The 12781-nt window shown below is 33.5% G+C and overlaps 3 protein-coding genes across 3 annotated transcripts; 1 reads left to right on the top strand and 2 right to left on the bottom strand.

Annotated features, from left to right (window-relative positions):
* Nucleotides 1-193: 193 nt before the first annotated feature.
* On the bottom strand, nt 194-3179 carry PPL_10509 (uncharacterized protein; the record flags this gene model as incomplete). The annotated part of the gene is made up of 4 exons (XM_020581282.1): nt 194-299; nt 558-1623; nt 1961-2691; nt 2848-3179. The coding sequence occupies 4 exons, from the start codon at nt 3177-3179 to the stop codon at nt 194-196; spliced, it is 2235 nt and encodes a 744-aa protein (XP_020428069.1).
* A 240-nt stretch (nt 3180-3419) lies between these two features.
* PPL_10508 (uncharacterized protein) lies at nt 3420-10145 on the top strand (the record flags this gene model as incomplete). Its single annotated transcript, XM_020581281.1, has 8 exons — nt 3420-4500; nt 4593-4780; nt 4874-5433; nt 5594-5612; nt 6085-6121; nt 6667-8523; nt 8594-8932; nt 9022-10145. The coding sequence occupies 8 exons, from the start codon at nt 3420-3422 to the stop codon at nt 10143-10145; spliced, it is 5205 nt and encodes a 1734-aa protein (XP_020428068.1).
* A 220-nt stretch (nt 10146-10365) lies between these two features.
* Nucleotides 10366-12575, bottom strand: PPL_10507 (ankyrin repeat domain-containing protein; the record flags this gene model as incomplete). The annotated part of the gene is made up of 4 exons (XM_020581280.1): nt 10366-10442; nt 10557-10828; nt 10942-11760; nt 12040-12575. 4 exons carry the CDS (start codon nt 12573-12575, stop codon nt 10366-10368), a joined length of 1704 nt encoding a protein of 567 aa, XP_020428067.1.
* Between the last annotated feature and the right edge of the window lie 206 nt (nt 12576-12781).

Below are 12781 nucleotides of genomic sequence, written 5' to 3'. Positions count from 1 at the left end.
AAAATTTTATGCCATTTTTTTTTTTCATGTGTCATCAAATTTAACAAAAACTGTCGATACCACCAGGTCTGTAAAAATTGCAATTGATTTTTTTTTGTTTTGTGGTTGATATCAAAAACAGAAAAGAAAAAAGAAATTTCATTTTTTTTTTATTGATTTCAGATCTTTGATTAAAATTTGACGAAATTTTAATTTAATTTAAAATAATCTTCATATTATTTTTTAAATGGAAGAGGTTGTTTTCGTGCACTCTTGCTGAAAAGTAACCTTGAATTAACCTTACATCATTTTGTTCGACTCTCATAAAAATATCTTAGCATATCGGTATAGTCTTAATATTGGAATGGAAAAGGAAAAAGTTGGATCTTTTTCTTTTTGGAATTCTAATAGTTACTAACTATTTGTTTTTAATTTTATTTCTAAAATAATCTTCATATTGAATGGAAAAGGTTGGATCTTTTTCGTTGAGGAAATCAATAGTTTCCATGTGATTTCGTATTCTAGCTGAAAAGTAACCTTGAAACGTACATCGTTCTGTTCTATTCTTATAAAAATACCGTAGCATCTCTGTATTACCAGTACTGGCAACAGTGTTGATAGTATTGTTGAACAAAGGACCATTGGGATTATTAGAGTTATGATTTCTACAGCCTTCCGTTCGATTCTCAGTTAGGAATCGCACCACTTCCAGATGTCCACCGGTTGCAGCGTAGTGAAGAGCAAAGTCATCACAACCTTCCGTTCGATTGTAATGAAGGTATCGTACAATTTCTAAATTTCCATTTTTTGCACTTTCGTTTAATGCCATCTTGGTGCATCCTTCACTCCTATTTTCATTCAACCATCTAACGATTTGTATATGACCGTTTACCGCTGAGTAGTCCATCGCTTCAGTAGTGCAACCTTCTAATCTATTTTCATGGATCCACTTTACAACGTTGAGAAAACCATATTCAGCAGCGCGATTCATTGCTCTAGTGTCGAGACGAGTCGTTAGAAATACTTTTTCATGAAGATAAACAACGATTGGGAGATGACCATATCTTGCTGCGTCAGAGAATGCCTTTTTGGTAACTGGTTTCTTTGTTTCAACCAAATACTGAACCATCTCCAAATATCCATTGGAGCAAGCGGCTTCGACAACTTCCACACCACAAGTAAACTTCAAACCTTTAGAGCCATAATGTTTGCGATCGAAATATTTTATGATTTCCAGATGTCCTCGCCCTGCAGCAACTTGATATGCCCTTACCTTGAGTGACTTGGGCATATATCTTGGATATCGTTTCATTAGATACTTGACTACATCGAATTCACCCAGTCGTATCGATATATACACAGAGAGTAGGTATCGTGTGAATTCATCGGATGGTGGTATCTTTATTTTACCAGCGCGATTCGAGTGTTTTTTCTCTAGAATGTTCAACTCTTCATAGTACCTCTCTATATAGCGATACTTTATCAATTGGTCTGGGAATTTCTTGAGTTGCTCCCAATTGAATCTCAACAACAATGGATCGTACCAACTAGAAAGATATAAATGTATTTCTCTTACCATTGAAAATACTAATTTTCTCAATGGTAAATGATTAAATAATATTCTAAAAAGATTTATTTCCATATCTAACAAATAAATAAATAAAAAAACAAAAGATAAATCTTTGTTAAATAATAAATAATATCCGTAAAGTTTAAGAAATCTACATTGTTTTGTTTTAATTTATTTTGTTTAATCAATTAAAATAGCCGGATTTTAAAAAAAATAAAATTAATTAAATTAAAATCACATCTTTTACTTTACTTTGTACAAAGTAATCGCCCATTAATTAAAAAAAGTAGCAAAAAAAACAATCACATGACAATACTATGATTTCTTTTTTTTTTGTTATTGTAATGTTGTATTTTTATTTTATTTGAAACTCTTTGGTTGTGCATAGTTATGATTGAATTTAATATTTACCTTTTCTTTCTTTTAGAAATTCTAATATTTTATCATCAACTAAACCAATTAGAGAAATACTATCGTCACACCTCTCTTTTGTATTATTATAAAAGTATTCAAGAATATGGAGGTGTTGTCTTGCTGCTACCATATTTAATGTTTGTCCTGAGTAGAATCCTTCGGTTCGATTCTCCCATAGAAATTGAACGACTTCTAAATGACCATTACATGCGGCCATATGAAGAGCGTCCTTAGTACATCCTTCACTGCGATTCTCATGAAGAAACTGTACCAAACTTAAGTGTCCGTGTTCACTTGCGCGATTTATCGCCTCTCTTGTAAAACCTTCCGATCTATTGGCATGAATCCATTGCACTAATTGCAAATGTCCATTGCTAGCAGCGGCGTCAAAGTATTCCACTCTCAATTCCAATTTATCATTTCCAAAGTTTGAACATAAATACTCTATCACTTGTAAATATCCTTTTTCAAAAATTGTGACCAACGAATAGATATCGAAATCCCATTGCAATTTAACACTTTCAAAGAGATACTTTACCACTTGCAAATGACCATTACTTGCGGCAGCTGATAGTGCACTCGTTGAGCAGATGCCAATTGACGACTCTTGCTGCGGCTTCTCCTCTAGAAAATACCGTACTATTTCTAAATGTCCGTATTTACAGGCGACATCCACCACCGATTGGTCACAAGGTATTGCCAGGTGACTCGGCAGACCATCGAAATACCTGATGATTTCGAATCGGCAGTGTTTGGCAGCGGTGAAATAAAGGCTATTATGATTCATCGCACTCATTATTTGCCAGGCGTTTCGACAAAGTATGATTGTTTTCACTATTGGTAGGTTACCTTTGATGATCGCATCCGTAATGGAATCTACATACTTCCTCACGATGTGTGGCACATGGAATCTATCTGGATCGTCTTCACTCTCAACAACCGTAGTAGTAGTGGTCGACGACATGTGAAAATCAAACTCTCTTAAAAATATATCATCATAGCCATAGTGTATCAATTGATCGGGTCTCTCCAATAGCCCCGACCAGCTGAACCTGGTGACATCGAATTGCAAACTACTGAATAACAATGAATCAATAGTGGATCTCCTAAATCCAACAATACCATTGACCAACTTTACACGACTAAACAATTCATTTCGCAAAATAACTGAATTTAATATAATTTTTAAATATTGATAATTATCATTTTTAACCATGATTTCCTTTTATGTTATGAGTATCAAAATTTCTTTTACAACAATCAAATTTTAATTAAAAAAATGAAAAGATCTTTACACAACCAAAAATTTTTCCAATAATTAATTTTTTATTGTTTTTTCTTTTTTAAAAATCAAAATTTTTAGCGGTTAATGTTTTTTTTAATTAATTATATCTATCTTCTATCTATTACTTTGGTTTATTAATATTTATATAAATCAAATATATTATTATTTATAATGAGTAATAATAATAACAACACAATAACAAATTATTTTGTAAAATCTGCATCTAGTGTAACTTCGTCTTCAACTTCAAATTCATCATCAACTTCATCTTTAACTTCGACAACAACAACAACCACAACAACAACCACAAATAATAATAAAAGAAATGGATCATCACTAGATAATAAGAATGGAAATAATAATAATAATAATAATACAAGTAATTCAAGTAATTCAGTAGATGAATCATTTCAAACTTTAAAGAAAATGAAATCTGATCTCGAAAAAGATAGTGGTAACAGTGGTAATGGTGGTTCAGTGTATAAATCAAATAAAAATTATAAAGTAAATAATAATAATAATAATAATAACAATCAAGATAAAGATAGTAATAATAATAATAATAATAATAGTAATGGAAGTAGTGGTGGATTGTTTGATGATATAGATCTATTCTTATCACCAACACAACCCTATGATATGAGTGAAGTAGAGTTATCGATAAAATCACAACAGTCATCGATCAATCTGATACCAGAGAGTGGATCATCCGAGAAGTACAAGGAAGTCTGGAACTCAGAGTATGTAAAGATGCCTTGTGCAATGGCAAACACCATATTCCTGGAGCAGAAACGCACCAGTAAGTGGTACATTATCACCTCGGTCTTTGAGAAACACATCAAGAATTGCGATGAACTCGAAGAGGCCATCAAGAAGTACAATCCGCGATGTGCCTGGGACTTCCAAGGACTGCACGACTTCTTTGAGAGCGAATACTCTGAGTCGGAAGTACAGGAGTTCTTCACAAAGACACTGCCATTCATCAAGCATCGCGCGCAGCAGCTACCATACCTGTGTCCGCGTCCCATCCCGCTGTTGGAGCGCTCGGTCGACAAGGAGATATGCCTCTCACAGCTCCAGGTCTCGTCGTTGCTGGCCAACGCATTCCTCTGCACCATGCCAAGACAAGGTGGAACCGGTACCAAATACCCAACGTTCAACTTCCACTCACTCTACTCTGCGCCGTGCACACCCTCGCGTGCCTCCAAGCTAAAGTGTATTATAAATTATTTTAAAAGAATAGCAAATATGAGTAAGTTGATGAAAGTTAACAAACATATTATTAGCAACAACAACAATAACAACAACAAATTAATATTAACAAACTAATTTAATGTTTTTTAGAATTGGATGGAGTCATTTCATTCCATAGACAGGTTACCTCTGAGAAGGAAAGTCCAGACTGGGAAAAGAGTGAAGCACAACTACAAGATTTTTTGGTGTACAAAGATGGAACCATTGAAGATAATGGTGTTGGTTATTTACAAGTTGATTTTGCAAACAAATTGATTGGTGGTGGTGTATTAGGACATGTATGTTAATAATAATATTATTATTATGTTATGTTATGTTATTGTTATAATTAGTTAGAACTAAACTTTTTTTTATTTTTATATTTCTTTTAGGGATGTGTACAAGAAGAAGTTAGATTCATGATAAATCCAGAGTTGATTGTGTCGAGATTGTTTACAGCACAATTGCAAGATAATGAAGCTGTTATTATTACTGGTGCAGAGAGATTCTCGAATTACACTGGATATGGTGATACTTTTACTTGGGCGGGTGATCATGTCGATACGACCGGCTTTGACAATAAGGGCAGAAGAATGACATCGATTGTCGCTATCGATGCAATCAAGTTGTACGGTGATCCTTTCAATCAGTACTCACCGAACAACTTTGATCGTGAGTTGGTCAAGAGTTACACCGGTTACTTTGATCGCTACTCGATGACCGTTCCCATTCCGATTGCCACCGGTAACTGGGGTTGCGGTGTATTCGGTGGTGACAAGTACCTCAAGAGTATCATTCAATTAATGAGTGCATCACACGCCGGCAGAATGGTACACTACTTTTCGTATGGCGATGAGTTGTTTGCCAACGAGTTGACAGCAATGATTGAAATCCTAGTTAAAAGCAACACAACCGTCGGTGGAATCTACACATCACTCTGGCAATACTACAAGTTACTGAAAGAAACAAAATCAATAATGCCATTTTTCAAATATTTGGAAGCTCATTTTGGTTGAAAAGAAAATAAATAACTATATTATTAAAAAACACATATTATTATAATAAATTAATTTAAAAGATAAAATAAATCGGTCAATCAACCAATTTTTTAGTCTTCAAAGTGTATCAGGTGTATAATATAAAAAAACAAATAAACTTCATATCATGATAATGAAAATATAGAATATTAATATTGATTCTTCAACCCAGGTGTGTTTTTGGTAGCTTTAGCAAATAACACAATAATGTGAAAGAATTAAATAACAACAACAATGAGGCAATGATTATAAAAGAAGTAAAAAAGAAATCTATAAAACATAGCAAATTTCGTAGATTTTTTCTTTAGATGAATCAATCTCTTCAAAAAAGTAATCTTAGAAACTAAAGTTGTTTTATAAATTGGTTCAATTGTGTTTACTTGATTGATTGTTGTTTTTTTAGATGTTCAATGAATTAATAACACATTTTTGATACTGGTATCAAAAATGTTCTAGTATTTTAACAGTTACAATTTTTTTGATATCTTTTATCTGCAAATAAGAAATAGATTCTTTTTATTAAACGGTTTAATAACTTTGTTTTTGGGTTTTTTTAGTTTTTGTAGTCACCACAAAAACAGATGATGCAAAATAGAAGAAACGGTAATTCTTTTTTTCATCGTCTGGTTTTTTTGCATCATCTGGTTTTTTTGATTATGATAACCCAATTCACAAACCCATCAGTCATATGAACATCAAATATAACTGTTTCAATCTTGTCATATGAATTGTTTTAATACCATCTATACCTATCTCATCATTTGTCGGTAATTTTATAGATATTTGTGCAAAAAATCTATTCTTTTTACAAAACTAGATATTCAATCAAAATAACTTTAGATTATGATAAAAAATGCATTTTTTTTTAAGATATTTTTTTTTGATTGGCTACTGATATTTATTGTTGTAGAATCTATAGATATTTAGAATTACCCAATTCATTTATTAGATATTTCTTATTTTCAAAAATATATAGAAATAAAAAATGTTTTTAGTAAAAAAAGGAAAATAGAAAAGATATAAATTAAAGAAATCTTAAGATTAGAATTTAGATAACAAAAAGTATCTTATTTATTTATTTATTTATTTATTTATTTATTTAAAAATGAATAAAATAATAATTTTATTTATTAATATTTTATTTATAGTATCTTTTGTATTTGGTACATGTCCGACTGATCCAAGTTGGAGACCAACTCCAGCAAATTTCAATCCACCAACAACATCACCACCATTACCGACAACTCAAGCGGCATCTGATATCGTCTATGGCGCCAAGGACTTGTATTATATGGCATACTATTTCGTTACCGATCCAAATAATCTTCGTGATGTAGTGAGTGATAATGATAGTGAATTCTCTGTATTCTTCCCAGCATACTCGCCAGATTATTTCTATATTGTCTCACGTCAATCTGCACCAGCCATCAAAGCTAATGTTACCTATCAATTCTCATTTGATTTCAAATTAACTCATCCATTGAATGCCATAGATAATGTATATTCCAATATGACATTGTCATTCTATCAACCTGGTGATACCGATTACATCTTATGGACTTATAGAGCACCAACCTATGCAAAGACTTTCTCTGGTAATTTCAGCTCGCACACTGAATACAAGTCAAATTCAATTTCATTCAGTGTTCCATTTGATCTTGGTCTTTCGATTTTCATTCTTCAAGTCAATCGTACCAGAGCTACCAGTACTGCAGATACCAACATTCTATTTAGAAATATGAAAATTACGGTCCTACCAAAACCAATTGTAACTCCACCAAATTTAGTTGTTCAAGATTCTGAATTAGTACATCTCCCAAAACCATCCGCTGCTTTAGATCCTCAAGATAACACTAAATGCCCATATCTCGCAACCGATTTAGTTCATTGGCATAATCCATCAACTTGGCCATCTGGTGTAGTTCCATCTCCCTCTAGTAACATTACTTTACCAGCTGGTAAACGTGTTTTAATTAGTCCATGTTCCATCTCTCAAACTGAAATCTATCAAAGAATTACTATTCCACCAACAAGTGAATTGGTATTTGCAGACTCTGACTTTACTATGAACGTCAAAGATATCTTGGTTCAAGGTAAATTCATTATGGGTACTACCAAATGTCGTTACAATGCAAATATCAACATCATTTTCCATGGTGCAAAAACATTTGAAAATACTATTGCTCCATTCTTTGGTTCCAAAGGTCTCGGTGTTTCAACTGGTGGTTTCATTTCTGTTCATGGTAAACAATATCATAGCACTTGGACTAAACTCGCAGCCACTGTTTGGAGTGGTGATAGAGTTATCTGGATTCAAGACAATGTTAATTGGGAGGTCGGTCAGCAAGTGGTTGTAATGACATCTCAGTTTCGTGATGAGGAAGATAACCAAAATGAAGTAATGACCATTAAATCTATCTCTGGAAAGGTAATTGAATTCACTGAGCCATTAAAGTTCTATCATTATGGTGGTAAGGAGTATCAAGTTGAAGTAAGTTTGCTTTCAAGAAGAATCGTATTCCAAGGAGATTCCGCTTCTTCTGAATCAACTGAATTTGGTGGTCATATCATCATTTCTGGTGAAGGTCAATTTGCTGGTGTTCAGTTAAAGAGAATGGGTCAAAAGAATATCAAAGCACGTTATCCATTGCATTATCATTTGGCCGGTGTTGTTAAGAATTCTTACATCTCTGATTGTGTAGTAACCAAGAGTTATTATCGTTGTTACACAATTCATGGTGCAAACAATGTTACTCTAACAAGAAATGTAGCTTTTGATGCTATTGGTCATTGTTACTATCTTGAGGATGGTGTTGAACAAGACAATACTTTATCTTTCAATTTGGGTGCCTATGTTCATACAATTGGAGAACCAGCTGCTGGTGGAAGTCAAACCGGTGAAACTTTTTATCAAAATGAAAATCTAACTCAACCGGCTGATAGCGCTGCTGGTTGTTTCTACATTACCAATGCTTGGAATACAATTATTGGTAACGCTGCTTCTGGTATGTTATTATAATAATAATTATTTTCTATAGCTATCAATAACTAACTTTTTTTTGAAATAATAAATAGGTGGTTGGTCAGGTTATTCTTTCCCAAATCTTGAAAAACCAATTGGTAATCATAGAAATGTTAGTATGGAACCGCAAGCTTGGACTACTAAGGTTTTTGAAGGTAATTCAGCTCATAGTTCTGGTTACCAGTGGATCTCTGGTGCCTCTATTTATGTTGGTGGAAAATTGGAATTCGATGAAACAATGGGTATTTTAGTTTATAATACTGGTAGACATTCAAGAAACACTTGTAAAGATGGTATTTTCTCATGGAGTTCAGACACTTTTGTATGGATGAGATTCAATAATACCAAGATCTTTTTATCGAATTTCGGTCTTCAACATTGGGGTTCAAGAGGTAAGATTAACATTTTGAATGTATATTACAACTCATATGTTCAACGATTGATTAATTTTGTTTTTTTTTTTCAATTTTCATAATAATAGTTGAAGTTGTTAAATTTGAAGCATATGATTCAAATAGACCAGGTACTTTATTCGGTGACGCATGGTTACATCAAGCAATTGTTGATGGACAAACTGGTAATGTTCTTAGTAAATCCAATGCTAATTATCGTCAAGGTTTCCAACTCTACGATAATTACGTTACCACTATTATTTCCGATGTCACATTTAGAAACTTTATTGCAAATCCAACTTCCGTATATCCAGATGTTGATAATGTTGTTATTATTGCTTTGACATTCAGTGATATCTATAAACCACAATTCATCTCTTCTTTGGTAAATATAACACTTCAAAATGTTCCAAAATCTCAAGTTATCGGTCACAGAATCGTTCCAGATTCAGGTTCATCGAGATATTTTAATCTCATCGATTGGGATGGTTCATTAGTTGGTAATCCAGGTGTTCCAACAATTGTCGGAGCTCATGAAAAATGGTGGAAGTACTCTGATGCTCATTGTAGTTTCCAAGCTGATTGGACAGTTTGGGTTTGTGACAAAACCACTAAATCTGTTGGTAACATTGAAATTTACATTCCAAACTTGATTGATCGTGGTCAACAATATGATTACGGTCAATTTGTTGGTTGTGTCAGTTTGTTTGGTGAAGGTATCACTGATATTAGAAAGACAAACATCTCCAGAAATGCAGGTATCACCGGTATCCTAAATATGGGTTGGTACTTGTATTTGGATTATGGTACTCCAACCTATTTGCAATTGTGGGTCGCTCAAGTTCCCTATGGACACTACATCTTTATGGCGATTCCTTATCCAGCCGGTACAACCTTTAATATCTACTCTGAGAATAGATGGGCTTGGCAGAATGCCTATGGATTCAACTGTACTCTTGGTACATCTGCTGCGCAAGTCAGAGCAAGCAATGGTTCAGTTTACTATTTCGACCAAACCAATCTATACATTAAAATTGTCAACCAAGCACTTTTCGGAGGAGCAGATGAATCATTCAATAGAGCCGGTGTCAAGGTCGACTATGTCTATTGGGAGTATTTCTATCATATCCATGCATCAAATCCAAGCGTTCAACCAAATTCTGATGGATTCTATCCAAGTTCTCCGTATCAATTACCATCATCATTATTATAAACAAAAAAAACTAATCTTTTTATTAATAATAACCAGTTGTTTATACAAATAAAATTATTGATAAAAATTTTCAACATATATGTACTTAATCAATTCATACCAACATATTTTAAGTTCTCAAGAATTCTTTGATTCATAAATAAACTATCTTTGATATTTGTAAAAAAAAGCAGTATGACAATTTAATAAATTCTTGAAAGTAATAAAAGGTATCTCTACATTAGAATAGAATATCAGCATCAAAATTATCCTTGTTAACATAATTAAAAAACTCACTAATCTCCAGAGTTAAGCAGACTACTTAAAATAATAGTTTAAAAGAAATATTTGAAAAAGATAAGCAAACAAATATGAAAAGCTATACATTTAATTGATATGTTTTAGCAAAAAGCACCACCTACATTAATATACAATTTTGTTTTGGTTGATAATGTTCATTTAAATAATTGAGGACATCGGTACTCTTGCTTATAGTTGCCAATGATATCGTCTTTTTAATATTGAATGGCTCTGTTCTGTTCTCCAATAAGAATTTTACAATTTCCAAGTGTGATTGTTTAGCTGCGTACTCCAAAGCCTCAGTTGTGCAACCTTCGGTACGATTATAGTGCAAGAATTTCACAATTTCGAGGTGGCCGTTTTGAGCGGCTAAGTCCATAGCCCTCGAAGTGAATTTCTCAGTTCTATTGTAATGAAAGAATTTCTATAGTCGAAACAATATAATGGTTAGTTATATATTCTATCGTGTAATATTAACATCAATTTCAATTCATTCTTGCTTACCAAAACTTCAAACCTTCCAAGTGATGCCACAACATCAAGAGTATTATGAAAAGTATTTATATTACTACAACCTTCGGTGCGATTCTCATGGAGGAACTTAACTATTTCTAGTTTATTACCGGTGGCAGCCCATCCAAGTGCCTGGCTGCTACATCCTTCTGTGCGATTATAATGCAAAAATTGCAATATATCTAAATGTCCATTTGAGGCAGCGTAGTTCATTGCATCGATATTTGCACCTTCACTTCTATTATAGTGCAAGAATTTCAGAATATCGAAATGGCCATTTTTAGCGGCATGATTCATCGCAAAGACAGTGCACCCTTCACTTCTATTTTCATGGAGAAATTGAACAATTTGGAGGTGTCCATTGGCAGCGGCTTGATTCATAGCTAGGTTTGAACATCCTTCGGTTCGGTGCTCGTGTAGGTACCGTACCACTTCCAAATGTCCGTTTTTTGATGCGCCATTCATAGCGTCACGGTTGCACCCTTCACTTCTATTTTCATTGAGGAATTGAACTACCGGGAGGTGCCCATTCGTCGCAGCAGTGTTCATCGCGTATTTAGAGCATTCGTATCGGTTGATGTGTAGATACTCTAAAATCTCCATATGGCCATGTGCAGCTGCCCAACTCATTGGTTGTGTTCCCCATGCTTCCAATCGATTCTCATGCAAGAATCTAACAACTCTGATATGTCCATTCCTTGCGGCCAACGACATTGCTTCGCGTGTGCACCCTTCGCTTCTATTTTCATGGAGAAATTGTACCACTTCTAAGTGGCCATTACAACAAGCTTGATTCATAGCGTGCTTCGTACATCCTTCACTTCTATTAAAGTGGAGATACTTTATAATTTCAAGGTGTCCAGATGAAGATGCCAAATTGATTGCACTTATACTACACCCCTCACTCCGATTCTCATTGAGAAACTTGATTATATCGATGTATCCATTTTTAGCGGCGATGTTTATACTATTGATGGTACATCCATTGGTTGTATTTTGATGGAAGAATTGCACAATTTCCAGGTGTCCATTCATAGAAGCGGAATCCATCTCCTCTTTGAATCTAGGTATTTTAAATCGATTGCTATTCTCATGCAGATACTTTACAATATTGAGATGTCCATTTCTCGCAGCAATCTTTATCGATGAATTCTTGACCAACTCCAATAAAAGTTTGTGATGCTGCTCAAAGAATAGCTTTACAATCGGTAGACAGCCACGAGACAATGCAACCTTGACGGCATCGATATACTGTAGTAGCAACGACGGTACTGTATGTCTGGAGCGTAACAACCGCTTATCACACTCATCGTAGTGACGTTTAAACTGATCAAAGAAACACTCGATATAGCTATACTTTATCAATTGATCGGGTCGCCTTAGAAGTTGATACCAATTGAATCTCGCTGTCTTCTGACCGATACCACTACGAATTCCATAGAGAAATGAATTGAGACCATCTAAACCTAAACTACCACCACCACCACCACCAATACTTAGACCATTGATTTCTACATATTTTCTATTATTGTTTCTTATTTTATGCAATAATTTTACATAGTTGAATATCAATTTATTTAATACTATTGAATTGATTATCAATTTAAAAGGTTGTCTATCTGTTACTATTATTGACATTTGAAATTATTATTAATATTACTTTTTTTTTTATTTTACAAAACATTGATGGTTTGTTTGCTAAATCAACCCAACACACTTTATTTTATATTAAATTTTTAATATTGTTATTAACAAAAAACATTCCAACTTTTTTTTTCAATTAAAACCAGGTTCTTGTTAACACATGTGTTGTCTAATTTTTTTTTACCTTTTTTTTTTTTAAT

This window comes from Heterostelium album, assembly GCF_000004825.1.
Source record: "Heterostelium album PN500 unplaced genomic scaffold PPL_scaffold14, whole genome shotgun sequence".
NCBI lineage: Eukaryota > Evosea > Eumycetozoa > Acytosteliales > Acytosteliaceae > Heterostelium > Heterostelium album.
This window is presented reverse-complemented; position numbering and strand designations above follow the sequence as displayed.